This window comes from Podarcis erhardii, assembly GCF_964252035.2.
Source record: "Podarcis erhardii genome assembly, chromosome: 14".
Taxonomy (NCBI): domain Eukaryota; kingdom Metazoa; phylum Chordata; class Lepidosauria; order Squamata; family Lacertidae; genus Podarcis; species Podarcis erhardii.
Genome location: NC_138503.1, coordinates 11954700 through 11970104, shown reverse-complemented (window position 1 = coordinate 11970104; position 15405 = coordinate 11954700). Strand labels below are relative to the sequence as shown.

Below are 15405 nucleotides of genomic sequence, written 5' to 3'. Positions count from 1 at the left end.
ACTGGGCTTTCAACTTAGCCAGGGATACTTTCAAGCAACTCACCTGGTCTCCTAGGAAACCAAACATTCCCCAGGATTCCACAGCTGGTTGTGAGGTCAGAGCCGGGCCAAGGATGGAAGCCAATGGACTCTGGGCTCCAGGAACACTCTCTCTGCCAGGCCCAGGGCACCTGGGCAACTTCAGGTAGCTGCCAAGCGTCTGACCCTCCTTCTTTCCCTCAGAGAATCCTGGGCACTGAAATTTACCTCTCACAGAGTTACAATTCCCAGCAACTAAACAAAAATAAGAATAGTTTATACCCCGCCCTAGACTGCTCTGCTTCCTTTATTTTAGCAAATGTTTTGTGCCACTGGGGAAGTGGTAATTCTGTATTGATTTGTTTTGGATGTTTGGATGTGATGCCAATAAAAGGTTTGATGATGATGATGATGATACCCTGCCCATCTGGCTGGGTTTCCCCAGCCACTCTGGGCAGCTCCCAACAGAATATTAAAAGCAGAATAAAACATCAAACATTAAAAACTTCCCTAAACAAGGCTGCCTTCAGATGTCTTCTAAAAGTCAGATAGTTGTTTGTTTCCTCTGGTCATAAGTTCCACTTCCTCATTAATCTATATTGAGAGGAAAATCTGCATGAAAAATTGTATTTAAATAGATATATAAATGCCATGTTTTTTCCATGTATGTATTTCACCTTTAATGCATCTTGGTATGTTCCTTGAGCCAAGAACTGCATCAGAAAATCTAGGGATGTATGACATCTGAAGGATAATTAATTAGCCGGGAAAGTGCAGATCAAGTCAGTTCACACCAGGAATTGCAGGAATTACCGTACATTTCTAACTCCACACCAAGGTCCCGATCTGGATCAGAGCCCCCCTTTGCATCTGAAATATACTTTGTCAAAGCCAGCTGTGCTGTGCAGTTGGTCACACGCATCTCATGCAGTTTGGCCCTGAGATGATATAACAGATGGAGGGATGGAGGAGAATTCGGCTCAGCACTTTCCAAAACAATGCGCAAATCAAACCGCAGCCATCCTTTGAAATTAGCCCTTCTTTGAATTTTGTGATGCGGTTCCAAATAGACGTCTATAAAAATCCACACAACAGAGAAAAGTGTGCAGGGAAAAGCATTTATCAGTGAAATTAACATGCAAATAATGCATTTCATTAAGGAAATCTGCTTGCCAAAATGCATTAGAGAGAATTGCATTCAAAAATGTGCATATAGGGGAAAGATTATGCTAAAATGCTGACCAATTTTCATGAGGTTTTTTGGTTTTTTTGCAAACTGATGCAGAAATGTGGAGAACTGGACATAAGACTGGAAAAATCAGAAATTGAGAGAAACCAAAATGGGCAAATCTGTGTATCTCTAGACAAGCCCAAGGGCACCAATTAAGCTCCATGACAGTCATTTGAACCCTGTTTTTACTCCATAGGTCACTGCCCAACTTTCTAGCGACAGCACCCTGCTCCCAGTTTGCACAAAGGCTTGTGGGTGGTGTGTTTAGTCTACTGCAAGCCATTGCCCGGGCCTTTCCCCCCAGTGCACCGAGAAAGGTTTCATCAACATTATTTACTCTAGTTAAAATTATTGCACTCTGTTCTTTTGAGGGACATATTTCTTCCGGACGTTTGTTTACTCTCCAAATCAACATCGAGTTACAGCAATGTTAAAAGCATTTAAATATTTTCACAAAGAGCAGGATTCAGCTATTAAAACAGGTTATTTTCAGCCAAGGGTGGATAGTTTTAGTCAACTAACAGACTAGGCGGCAATTGCCAATTGTCGCCATGACAATAATTGTATATTTCCAGCCAAAGAGGTGAGAGTAAAACATCTCTGTTTATCTTATGTGTTCTGTGTAAATACCCAATGACGGGTAAATGTCAAGAATGAGCTGGATATACCCTTTGTTGCCTCAACGTTTGGGCAGTTCCAGGCTGTTGCAATTTTCAGGTGGGATTCAACCATATAACAGCAAAGTCAGGTTGGACAGTTAGGGCTGATTTAGCAGTCTTGTGCAACGAAACCATTTCCCTCCAAGATCAGACTTTTTGCAACAAGGAATGTGATGGGGAAACACTCTGAAAGTTGTGAGATAATATTTTCTCGGCTAACCTCCCTGCAACCAAACCAGGAAGAATATTCAGTAAACGGATCAGGCAGAAGTGGTCAGAATCCGCCGCACGTACACCTTTTGCATTTTTCCATTTCATGCAAAGGAAAGCATGGTCAAAACGGCAAGTATCTGGAATGCAGAGAAATGATCCCTTATTAATAAAAAACAACCATGTTCACTTTTCATAAACTCATCCAGCAGCCGAGACACTGAGGTCCAGCTCCAAGGATGAGAAGTAAGGATACAGGGAACCAGGCAGGGGGCCTTCTCAGTAGTGGCACCCACCTTGTGGAAAGCCCTCCCATCAGTTGTCAGATAGTAATAGTAATAATAGTAATAGTAGTAGTAGTAGTAGTAGTAATAATAATAATAATTATTTTATTATTTATACCCCGCCCATCTGTCTGGGTTTCCCCAGCCACTCTGGGCAGCTCCCAACAGAAAATTAAAAACATGATAAAACATCAAACTTTAAAAACTTCCCTAAACAGGTCTGCCACAATGGAGGTGCGGGGACAGAACCAGTCATATAAGCCTGTTGACTATTACACATGTACCATTTTGCTTGTCTTTTCAGCCTCTGCTGAAGACTTTCCTCTTTCAGCAAGCCTTCTGAGATCTTTCTCAGTTGGCATCACTATTGTTGTCACTAGAATTGTTGTTAAGATGTTTTAATTTTTTTATCACTCCAATGAGAGGATGAGGAAGATATACATAAATAAGCACAGGCAGGCAGTTTAGCACAATCAGTAATATCTAAAGCAACACGATGACCAAGTACAACAATACGATGTCAATGTAAACTCTTTATATAATCTATACAGAACATTGAACAGTATGAAATATATGAAATGTACTCCCTGCAAAACCAACGAAACAAAAATCTATAAATCTCTGAAAGTCACAAAATATGCACTCTTGATGGATTCTCTTGAAAACATAGAACCAAATGAAAGTCTTATAAGTCCTTGAAAGTCTTTGTAGACTATGCAAGTCTCTGAAAGAAGTAATGGGTCAGGTTCTTATCTGGTGAAAACAAGCCATTAAGTTTTTAATGTCTGATATTTCATTATGTTTCTGTATACAGTATTATGTTGGAAGCCACCCAGAGTGGCTTGGGCAACCCAGTCAGATGGGTGTGGTATAAGTAATAACATATTATTATTATTATTATTATTATTATTATTATTATTATTATTATTATTATTATTATTCCCATTTATAATTTAACCTCTCTGCAAAGCCCCAAGTGTTGGACGTTTTGTAGTTATTGAATGAGTGGACAAGGAGGTGATCCAGGGCTTATCTTGCATTCTCCTCTCTGCTATAAGCAATATACATCTGCCAATAGCTTATGCCTAGCATCCAAAAATAATTCTAGAAACCATCTAGCCTAGCAGATGTTCCAAATGCACATAGCTCACAGTACAAGGGTTCAATTCTTATTTTCCTATCTAGGAATAGAAACCCAGGACTTTCTTTGTGCATCGCATTCTTCTGCATACGTGCAGGACCTGCATTTATTAAAAGCATATTTGCATGCAGATAATATAGTCGAGCTCCAATTGCCCCTCCCCAGATCGGCAACAATTTGGTACGTTCCCTTCTCGCCATCTGTAAGCAAAATATTTTGAGAATCTTGCAGATGCTTACAGAGTTTGCATTTACAATCCGAGGTGGGGGAGAGGAGGAAGACATTTTAAGAAGATTCCATTTCAAGATGAGAATTTTAAGAAGACTGCATATTATTTCTGGCCTTTCTATAATTATACAGGGACGGTAGCTCCTGTGTCCATGATAACTCTGAGCATATCTGGCATGCATTTTCTGAGCTTTTGGGCTTCATCACGGCTGGTGGAAGTCCAGGCCAAAATGTACACAGATGGGAAGGACGGGAGTATAGAAAAATATGCCTGTAGCTCTGGGATTAGGAAGCTGTGGTCCTCCAGGTGGTGTTAGACTTCAGATTCTATTACTGTTGGCCTTGTCAATTTGGGCTGATGAGAGTCCAACAACATTGGCCATCTTCAAATATCTGAAGGGCCATCACATGGAAGAGGAGACAAGCTTGTTTTCTGCTGTTCCAGAGGGTACAACCCAAAACAACGGATTCAAATTACAGTATAAGAAAGGGGATTTCAACTAAACATTAGGAAGAACTTTCTGATGGCAAGAGCTTTTCAACAGTAGAATGAACTGCTTCAGAATGTGGTGGAGAAAATGACAAATGACTGTTCTCCAGTCAGGAGAACAGGACGAATGACAACACAAATTCAATAAAGCAATCGCACAATAATAAAAGCATCATCAGGACCATAAAAATCAGACCACAACACAGGAAATGACATGTATCTGTGGAACTGTACCCAAAGCAATTTCCCTTTATGATCCAAATGCCTGAAGAAAAAAAAAATTGACTTTTGTTTAAAATGTCTGCTGTTGAGAACAGATCGAATACTCCCCAGCAGGGAGTTACGTCAAGGAGGTATCCTTACCAAGAATGCCCTGTCTTATGGACTACCACGCCCTTATGGACTGGATTCTCCTAGAAATAACTCTCCTGCTGACCATAATGAAAGTTGAACAGAATGGAAACTTGTAGCTATTGGGTTGTAGCCAATGCTAGTCCTACTCGGAGTAGACCCATTGGAATTAATGGGCATGTTTGTTTGTTTGTTTGTTTGTTTGTTTTTTGTTTGTTTATGCCTCACCCATCTGGCTGGGGTTTCCAGCCACTTTGGGCAGCTCCCAACAGAATATTAAAAACACAATAAAACATCAAACATTTTTTTAAAAAACCCCCAAACAGGGCTGCCTTCAGATGTCTTCTAAAAGTCATATAGTTGTTTATTTCCTTGACATCTGATGGCGTTCCACAGGGCGGACACCACTACTGAGAAGGCCCTCTGCCTGGTTCCCTGTAACCACACTTCTCACAGTGAGAGAACCACCAGAAGGCCCTTGGAGTTGGATCTCAGTGTCTGGGCTGAACGTTGGGGGTGGAGACGCTCCTTCAGGTATACTGGGCCGAGGCCTTTGAGGGCTTTAAAGGTCAGCACCAACACTTTGAATTGTGCTCAGAACCATACTGGGAGCCAACGTAGGTCTTTCAGGACCGGTGTTATATGGTCTCGGTGGCCACTCCCAGCCACCAGTTTAGCTGCCACATTCTGGATTAATTGTAGTTTCCAGGTCACCTTCAAAGGTAGCTCCACAAAGAGCACATTGCATGACTAACTTAGGCCCATTAATTTCAGTTATGTTTACTCTGAGTGCGATTTTTTGTTGTTTAGTCATCTTAGTTGTTTTCGACTCTCCGTGACCCCATGAACCAGAGCATGCCTTGGAGACTCTCACTTTCTTCTCAAAGCTTCTCCTTTTTTATGTCCATGGAGTTTTCTTGGCAAAATACTGGAGTGGTTTGCCAGTTCCTTCTCCAGGTGGATCACATTTAATCTAAACTCTCGGCTGTGACCTGTTCCGTCTTGGGTGGTCCTGCACGGCATAGCTCATTGCTTCTTGGAGTTATTCAGGCCCTTTCGCCACGACAAGGCAGTGATCTATGAAGGGGCTGAGTGTGATTAGCATTGGACACAAACCATTAGCCATAGGCCTACCTTGACCCAACTACCCACAGAGTAGTTTAGTACATCCATTGCTGCTCTCTTAAGACATTTTTAGCAGACCTGCCCCTTCTCCCAAACAAAACCGAATTGCCATTGCTACTGCAGTGCTGAGAACGTGACAAAAAGTTGTAAGGTTAGGATTGTCTGATTGAAACTAATTTGCATTCATAATTGGAGCACACCATTTATTAATGGCAGCAGTTGTTTCTTAAAAAAAGAAAAGAATTCCCCTCATTGTTTTAAGATTGTCAAAGATGTGCTGAAGATGAATCATTTCAACCATAGCTGTGTCTGCATCCCACTTCACCCCCAACCCTCTAGTCAAAAAAAAAGATACTGGGCTATTTTAGAATTAACCGGCAGTAAACGCAAAATTGGCCTCTCCATTGGAATTCTCCAGGCAGAACTTTGCAGCTGTGTTGGAGAAGCAAAGCACAGCCAGTGTCTGAAGCTTATCAGCTTTCTTAAAGAAGTTGCAAGGGCACTTCCATGCATACTACAGTGGTACCTCGGGTTACAGACACTTCAGGTTACATACGCTTCAGGTTACAGACTCCGCTAACCCAGAAATAGCACCTCAGGTTAAGAACTTTGCTTCAGGATGAGAACAGAAATCATGTAGCAGCGGCGCAACAGCAGCAGGAGGCCCCATTAGCTAAAGTGGTGCTTCAGGTTAAGAACAGTTTCAAGTTAAGAACAGACCTCCAGAACGAATTAAGTTCTTCACCCAAGGTACCACTGTAGTCTCAAGAGGGATTTGCAAGGCAAGGGGGTGAGCTCTCCATCCCTGAGGGCAGGGGTCAGCAAACTTTTTCAGCAGGGGGCTGGTCCACTGTCCCTCAGACCTTGTGGGGGGCCGGACTATATTTTGAGGGGGGGAATGATTTGAGAGCACCACGAACCCCAGAGGCTGCTTACCTGTGTCTTGCGAATGAAAGGGGCTGGCGGTGGCAGCGGACGGATGATGAGCAGCGCACAAAAGGGCTCCGGAGAGGGGCTGCTTAAAATGGCAGCCGCTCGAGCGCTGCTGCTGCTGCTGGCACCAACAAAGCCCAGCCCCTTTCCTCCTCTAGGCAGGGCAGGGAGAAGCCAGGAGGAGGGAGGGAGGAGGTGCCACTGCCACCGCCGTGGGAGGGAGAGGCAAATAACTCGCATGAGCTGGCGATCCATGCAGCGATTCCCAGACCGCCCGCGGGCCGGATCCAGAAGGCAATTGGGCCTGATCCGGCCCATGGAACTTAGTTTGCCTACCCACGCCTAAGGGGCATTGTTGCAGGGACTGCACAGCCGTCGGACTGGGAGGCTCAAACTGCATTCTGAATTGCAGGTCCCACATTCCCAGCTGTTTTTAACATCTGATTTGATCAGCGCTCTATCAATATTGTTTTGTGGGAATTCAGGAACTCGCTCCTGACTTTGAACCATTTTAGGTGCTTCTGACAGAAGCAGTGTCGTATTGTGACTTCTTGGATAGCCTCACAAACACACTCCACCATGCTGCTCCCCAGACCCAACTCCTCCTAACAGACCCAACGCAGCTACCTGCCACTCAACAGTGCCTCCCCGTGACCAAAACAGACTTCTCCTCTCAGCAAGCGGGGGTCAGCATGCTGTCTGTGACAGGCTTTTGGCCCGTTCCGCTGCTTCTGAGCCAATTCTCACCACCTACTGCTGCTTTTTCTATTTTTACTTCTCCAGAAGCTTTTGCTGCTCTTTGAAGAGGAGGGAGAGCATATGGCTTGAAGAGCCAATGTATTTCCTCCCCCCTTTATCCTTCTGCAACGCTAGCATAGTACAAACTAGGGGTGGATGGATGGATCTGTGAATTTCAGTTATCTCTCAATTTCTCACTTTTCCAGTCTTTTAAGTTCAGTTTTGCACATTTCCAGATCAGTTTTTTTTTAGTTCTCATGAAATCGTTAATGTGAATTTCTCATAGAATTGTAGAGTTGGAAGGGACCCCACAGCTCATCGAATCAAACCTTCACATTGAGGGTATATTTCCCCAAAGGCGCATTTCCCCCTTTTGCACACATTTTTGCAAGCAGTTCCCCCTAATAAGAGTTACAGTTTTGTACGTTACATTCACTTGTCTTATCTGTTCCTGGCAACCTGCCATGGGGCTTGGATCTTGTGCCACCTGACAAAATCTGTTCTAATAATAATTATAAATTACAAAACAATGTGGATATAAATATAGATATAGAAATAGAAATAGATACAGAGATAGATAGATAGATGATAGATAGATGATAGATAGATAGAGATAGATGATAGATAGATAGATGATAGATAGAGATATAGATAGATAGATAGATAGATAGATGATAGATAGATATAGATAGATGATAGATGATAGATAGATAGATAGATAGATAGATAGTTAGTAGATAGATATAGATAGATAGATAGATGATAGATAGATAGATAGATAAATAGATGATAGATAGATAGATAGATAGATATAGATAGATAGACAGACAGACAGACAGACAGACAGACAGATAGATAGATAGATAGATAGATAGATAGATAGATAGATGATAGATAGATAGATAGATAGATAGATGATAGATATAGATAGATATAGATGATAGATAGATAGATAGATAGATAGATAGATAGATAGATAGATATGATAGATAGATAGATAGATAGATAGATAGATAGATAGATAGATAGATTAGATAGATAGATAGATAGATAGATAGATAGATAGATAGATAGATAGATGATATAGCTATAGATAGATGATTTAGTAAATGGCACTTTGAACTGTGAAATGTTCATTGCAAATTATTCAAAGATACCTTCCCCCCTTTCTTTCTCTCCTTTCTTCTCTCCCCCTTTTCCATCTCTCCCCATCCCCCCCCACTCACCCACCCTGCCCACTACCCTTAGGTCCCGAAAACTTCAGTTCAAAGAGCCTTGCGCTGCAAGCCCAGAAAAAAATCTTGAGTAAGATGGCCACCAAGACCATGGCTAACATGCTGATTGATGACACCAGCAGCGAAATCTTTGACGAGTTATACAAAGTGACCACGGAGCACATGAAGAACAAGAAGGAAGCCCACAAAATCATGAGGGACTTGATCAAAGTGGCCATCAAAATCGGGATCCTCTACCGAAACAATCAGTTCAATTCCGAAGAGCTGGAGATTGTCGAGAAGTTCCGCAAAAAGCTGAACCAAGCGGCCATGACGATTGTTAGCTTTTACGAGGTGGAGTACACTTTCGATAAAAATGTCCTCTCGGAACTCCTGAACGAGTGCAAAGACCTTGTTCACGAACTCGTGGAACGGCACCTGACAGCCAGGTCTCATGCACGAATCAATCACGTCTTCGACCATTTCGCAAATGTGGAGTTCCTCACTGCCCTCTATAGCCTTGATGGGGAATGCCGACCACACCTCAAAAAGATCTGTGATGGAATCAACAAACTGCTAGATGAGAAAATCCTTTGAAACTTTGCCCTTTTTAAAAAAACAAAACAAAACAACAACTATACAAGTTTCACTTAAGAAATGTAACCAGAGAGTTGGGACCAACTGTTAGCTTCCTGTGCATAATCCCAAAAGAGAATGGCCTGGTTTGCACACTAAACCATGGTTTGTTAAACTACAGTTTCTTTAACCATGGCTTAGTGTTATGCATGACCCCAGCAGCTTAACTATGGTTTATTAACTATGGTTAAAAGTTGTTTGTTAAGCAAGGTTTGTAGTTGGTTTATAAACCATGGTTACTGTAAACCATAGCTTAGTGTTACATGTGGACGCAGCCCAACACCTCCTCCTTAATGCTGCTTATGGAGTCATCACCGCTCAAAAGGTACACAGCTGTAACTAAATAGCAGCTCTTCTGGGCTTGTGTCTCTTTGATAGAGAGATGTAATAAGCTAAGCCTTAAGTGACCATCTGCCAGATGTTTCCACTTTAATGATGGTTTTATTAACCATGGTTTAGTGTTGTGTGTGAACCAGGCCATTCCAGAGCATTTGTAATGGAAAGCAAAGCAAGCCACACTTCAGACCACAAATAAACTGAGCATTTTATGATGCAGGGCCATTTGTGATGGGGAGGGAAATGATTACATACCATGATCTCATTATTGCTGTGTTGTGGTTACAGTTTGATGTGCCAAAAATGAAACCTGAAGTTCCATGACATTGAGCAAACATGCCCATGTTTATATTGTAGAAGAATGGAACCCATAAGGTGAAGTGGAAAGAATGGGCTCTGAATATCATTATTTTTAAAACTGAAAATCTCTTTTTAGCACATGATCCAAACAGAGAATAATTCCTTAAGCCAGGAATGAGCACAACAAAAGCAGGAATATTGCTTCTCTTAAGGTGTTAGCATTTTATACCAAGAAAGGAATGAAAAAGTTGTGCCAATCTCTTAAAGACTCTTAAATGGGGTGCCGCAGAAAGATTGTGCAAATTCTGCATTGTCGAAGCTATTATTCATAAGGGTGTGCATTGGCGATGGGTGAAGAACATAGTGAATTGGGGTGATTTGGGGGCTCGTCCCTTCACTCCTGAATTTAAGCGTGATGTCAGTAACCTCCCCACAGTTGAATCAGAGTCCCCACAAAGCCTGGTGTCTCTCTGTTGTTTCTGTACCATATACAGCTCTGTGTTTTCCTATATATCTATGTTTCTCTAGGTCCTTGGGCTTTGCGAGGAATGAGGCTGTCCAAAATGTTGCCCGAAGAGCTCGTGATTGTTGCTTGTCAAAGCATAGAAATGGACACTCAGCTTCAAAAGCTTCATTTGAAAAAAACAAAACCCCCAAACCCCTACAATCCTCTGCCTTAAACTGGCAACCGATCTCGTTGAAGGCCTGCACCCACTAGGAATGGACGGATCCGTCTATTTCTGATCATAGCTGTCAAGCGTCCCTTATTTGGCAGGACAGTCCCTTATCCCAGCGCTGTCTCCTGCTGCTGTCCAGGATTGATGATGTCCCTTAAATTTCCCGGGTTTCAAAGGAAGCAGCTCCTCTCCCTCCCTCCCTGCCGGCCAGGGAGGAGGGAGGCTCCAACTGTGTTGCTTGGCTGTGTTGCTCACCCAATAAGGAGTCTAAGAACAACTGGGGGGTGGAGCTTGCATGCCTTGTGCCGATCAAATCAGCCACGTTGCCTGGGGACTCGCCTTTGCTCAGCACTTCCCAGCAGAGAGGTGATGGTGGTTTCCCTTGCTGCATCCCCTTTGCCGGGTTGCTGTGCTGTGGGAACCACTGCTTGAGGCTTTGTTTGGCTGCTGGCTGGGCTTTCGGCCTTTGGCTCGGAGGGGCTCAGAAGTTGAACATACCCGTGCCTGGAAAATCCCTTATTTTGGCTGCTGATCCCTTATTTTTGAGGCTGCTGGTCCCTTATTTTCAAATCTGTAAGTTGACAGCTATGTTTCTGATCCTTAGTCAGTTTGCACGGTTTGGCTTATCTGTTCCATCCCATTTCCATATTAATCTGCAAAAAGCATAAGCGCCCTGGTGGATCAGGCCCAAGGCCCATCTGGTCCAGCATCCTGTTCTTACGGCAGCCAACCAAACGCTTACAGGAAGAAAGCCCACTAGCAACAGCACCCTCCCCATTGCCCACCCCCGAAACTGCCATTCAGAGCCATGCTGCCTCTCACCGTGGTGAGTGAACATAGCAGTTGTGGCCAGTAGCCAAATTCCTCCAAGAATTTGTCCAATCCTCTCGGCAAGTGGTCTGAGCTGGTGACCTTCGCTACATCTTGTGGAAACAAATTTCGTAATTTTAACTATGCAGTCTCTTTCGTCAGTCCCAAATCTTCCAAAAATTGTTGGGCGGCCCCAAGTTCTGTTATCCACTTTCTATATGCATAATCTTCTATCTTGCCTTCCTTTTTACTCATCATTTTTTCTAAGCTAGAGAGTCCCTAACATTTCACTCTGTCCTCATAGTGGAGCTGCTTCAACCCATTTTGGGTTGCTCCTTTCTAGCTCTCTAATATCCTTTTTGAGGCGTAGACAGCAGCCAGAGCTGTATACATCAGGCCATATATTTGACAATGTGTATTTTGATATTGACCATTTGATTTCCAACCCTAATGATTCCCCAACATGAAATTCACCTTTGTCATAGCAGCTGCACACTGGGCTGACATCTTTGTCGAGCAATCCACTGCTGTCTTGTTCCTGGTCACTGGGAAATCTGCCTGAAAACAATGAGGGGAAACTCCAGGGGTGGCTTCTTCCATTTCCACCTTCTTACAGCCATCTCCTTGCTTGCTTGGAGGGCTGGCAGGTGAACAAGAGGAGGCTACACCAGTGAGAGGAGCAACAGCGTATGCCTGGTGTTGTTACAGAGGACCTTCTTAGGGGATGGGATCTCGATAGCTGCCTATCGAATCCAACAAAACACTTTCCACCCTTGACATAATCATAGCCAGCTACTTGTCATTTATTTGTGGCCCTAGTTCAGGAGTGAGGAATCGTGGGACTCTCCCCAAGCTGTACCCCCATGTCAGCTACACCCCCATTTCCACAGGCCACACCCCTTGCCATCCTTCTTCGTATCACCGGCGAGTGGTTTTTGCCTGTGCCCTTGAGCTCTGATGATGCTTGTCTGGCTGGATGATAGAAAGTGGTGTGTAGACGCAGGTGGCGTTGCGGTCTAAACAACTGAGCCTCTTGGGCTTGCCGATCAGAAGGTTGGCGGTTTGAACCCCCATGATGGAGTGAGCTCCCATTGCTCTGTCCCAGCTCCTGCCAACCTAGCACTTCTAAAGCACACCAGCGCAAGTAGATAAATAGGTACCACTCTGGCGGGAAGGTAAACGCTGTTTCCATGCGCTCTGGTTTCTGTCACAGTGTTCCGTTGAGCCAGAAGTGGTTTAGAAAGAAAGAAAAGAGGAGGGGAAAATGAAAGGAGGCAACACCACCAGGAGATAGCTTTCCTCGCCCAAGCCCTGCTAATCTGTTAGAACCTTCATGCCTGTGTACTGCTTAAATCTTTAGTCTGACAAGAGATGTCCTCACGGTGCTGTTCTTTCCTTTCAGGAAATCACTGTAGGGTCACAATGAACACTCTGGTCCAAGTGTTGATCATGTATTACTGAAAAGATATTTAAAAATTGTGTTCCCTCCTAGAAATTCCAGTACAGGAGAGTTTATAGGAGAAATGAAAAACGCCTTTCTGTACAAAACCTATAAATGGCTACTCGGAAGTAGGGGTGCAAGAAGCAATTCTGATTTCTTCTGCCCTGTATTTCTTGCATGCAGCAGTGTTTCTGCTCTGCTGCAATTTGCCATCCACCAAAAATGACATCATCCACCTCACACGCTGCTTTGGCAAAATTGCATAAGTTACGTAATTGTCTAAGTTACGTTGTCCTTACATTATTTCAGTCCATTCGTTGCAGAGTAAAGCAGTGAAGGGCACAATCAGTTATGCACGGTTCACAAACTGAAAGCAAAATCAGCAGCAAAGGTCAATGGCATTCGCTAGATTGTTTCCAATTTTGGATAGGGAGCAAAAAGCGAGATTTTGCAATTTCTGCTCCCATTTTTGTTTTCGTCGGAATTCTCTGACATCCCTACACAGATATGTTTCACTGGGTTCAGCTGGGCTTACTCCCAGGTAAGCGGGTGTAGAATGGCTGCTTAAGAAACTACAAAGGCGTATTGCGGCAAAGCAGCAAATACATAACAATTGTTTTCTAATATTAAACACAGGATCTATTCTGGCAACCAGAAGAGTAAAATCCACAATGACGTACCCTCCTGCTGGCTTTGATGAGATTGTCCACGAGTCACTTGTCTCTGGTAGCTTCATTGGGCAGTTTCCATTTTGCATCCGTGTCCATTCACTGGATAATGTAATTTGGGGAAGAAGATCAGCTCTTTGTCAAATCAGAGAAATACAAAGAGGAATTGGCTTTTTTTTTTGCACGTAACACTAAACCATGGTTTAACATTAGGGGAATGAGCAGGTGTGAGCCTCAGGCTGTACACCTGCGAAGATTTAAAACCTGTGGTTTCTGCTGTTCACTTATCATAGTTAACATTACATCTAAACAGGACAAATTCTGGTTAGTTAAGAGTATGGTTTATTTTTATTTTATTAATTTACAATAGATTTTTATTAAACCAGGACAGAAATAATACATCCAAGGTAATCACACATCAAACTAATTTTTAAAAGGAAAGACAGGTTAAAATATCACATTGAAAACTGTTGTTTCACAGGTGTGTCGAAATAAATTTGGCTCAGTGACCCACTGCAACACTGTCCTTAAAATCTAGAGTGTACCAGTTGGCCTGTTGTCTACATACCAAAGCATAATATGCAGGACCATAATTCATTTTAAGAAACCATAGCTTAAACTAAGCAGAGTTCTCCCTTTTTGAAGGCAACAGGAAACTGCACTTAGCGAAAAATAGAAGTGGATGCTGCTTCATGTGGCTACGCTGGTGGAGGAAGAGGGGTGTGCAAGACTTAGGCATGTTCGTGTTAACACAACTATGGTTTGGTATTGTGTGCAAAAAGGGTCATTAACCATTACTCAATCTCAATCTGGCCAATTCTATACACTGTGATCAGCCACCTCTGGCCCTCCAAATGGTGATGGACTCCCGTTATCCCTGACCATTGGTCAGGATGGCTGGGGCTGATGGAAATGGGCTCCACCAATAGCTAGAGAGCTATAGACACCATTGCTTCCAATAAGCCGATTTCCCCAGCAGTGATGCAGGGAGGCTGCTCCAGGGAGGAAGTACAAAAAGGAGAGATGTTTATATTTTGCACACATTTGAGCTTCAAATCTGGTTATTTTTTTAAGGAAACAGCCAAATGTCTTGTTATTTATATGTATAAAAGACTTGAGTAGCCTTTAAAAGGGAGGCAAAAATATTACGCGTGTCTCATGCTGGCATATGCTATATATTCATCGTTTACTTTTATATTGGTGGGTTAACATGCAAAACAATCATTTCAGTAGTGTTTGAGTCAGACTCAAAAAGTGTGCCATGTGTTTATCAGAAATTATGCATTAAATGATTTGTGATTAAACTATATGTCCTTTGGATTTTTTTAAATCTGCTGCAGTTATTTCCTCTAACCTTCTTTGAAGAGATTCTTATTTTTTAAGTACAGTGGTACCTTGGTTCTTGAACTTAATCTGTTCCGGGAGCCCATTCGACTCCCAGAACTGTTTGAAAACCAAGGAGCAGCTTCCGATTGGCTGTAGGAGCTTTCTGCACTCAAGTAGAAGCCACATCAGATGTTCAGCTTCCAAAATACGTTCGCAAACCGCAACACTTACTTCCGGGTTTGCAGCCTTCGGGAGCCGATTTGTCTGACAACTAAGCTGTTTGAGAACCAAGGTATAGTTAAAATCAGAACTGTAGGCAAAATCTCCATTTCTCTGAAAGCTTGTTTCTATCCAAAGAACCATCTTCTCCAACATGAGCTGCCAAAAACTTAACCACTGCACACATAGACCCTGCTGTAAATCCTTCTACCGGCTCAAGTGGCCATGACTACAAACAGGGCCTTTTCAACTGTGACTCCCCATCTGTGCAATATCTCTTCCAGGGAGGGTCAGCTGGTGCCAACCATGATGTTGTCTTATGACCTGGTGAATTCCTTTTTTTTTTTTTTTTTTTTTTTGCCTGACCTTC

At 43.0% G+C, this 15405-nt stretch overlaps 1 protein-coding gene and 1 long non-coding RNA gene across 4 annotated transcripts in view; one reads left to right on the top strand and one right to left on the bottom strand.

Moving 5' to 3' along the window:
• LOC309328947 overlaps window positions 1-291 on the bottom strand; it is a 340017-nt gene extending 339726 nt beyond the window's left edge. Inside the window, exon 1 of the long non-coding RNA XR_014150939.1 lies at window positions 180-291. This is a non-coding gene — a long non-coding RNA (uncharacterized lncRNA). The remainder of the gene's footprint in view (window positions 1-179) is intronic.
• The window catches only part of TNFAIP8L3 (TNF alpha induced protein 8 like 3), a 54922-nt gene extending 45214 nt beyond the window's left edge, over window positions 1-9708 (top strand). For all 3 annotated transcript variants that reach the window (XM_081839347.1, XM_081839348.1, XM_081839349.1), the window contains one exon: window positions 8657-9708. In XM_081839347.1, coding sequence (XP_081695473.1) covers window positions 8657-9219 — 563 coding nt within the window. In that variant the 3' untranslated portion in view covers window positions 9220-9708. The remainder of the gene's footprint in view (window positions 1-8656) is intronic.
• Window positions 9709-15405: the final 5697 nt, after the last annotated feature.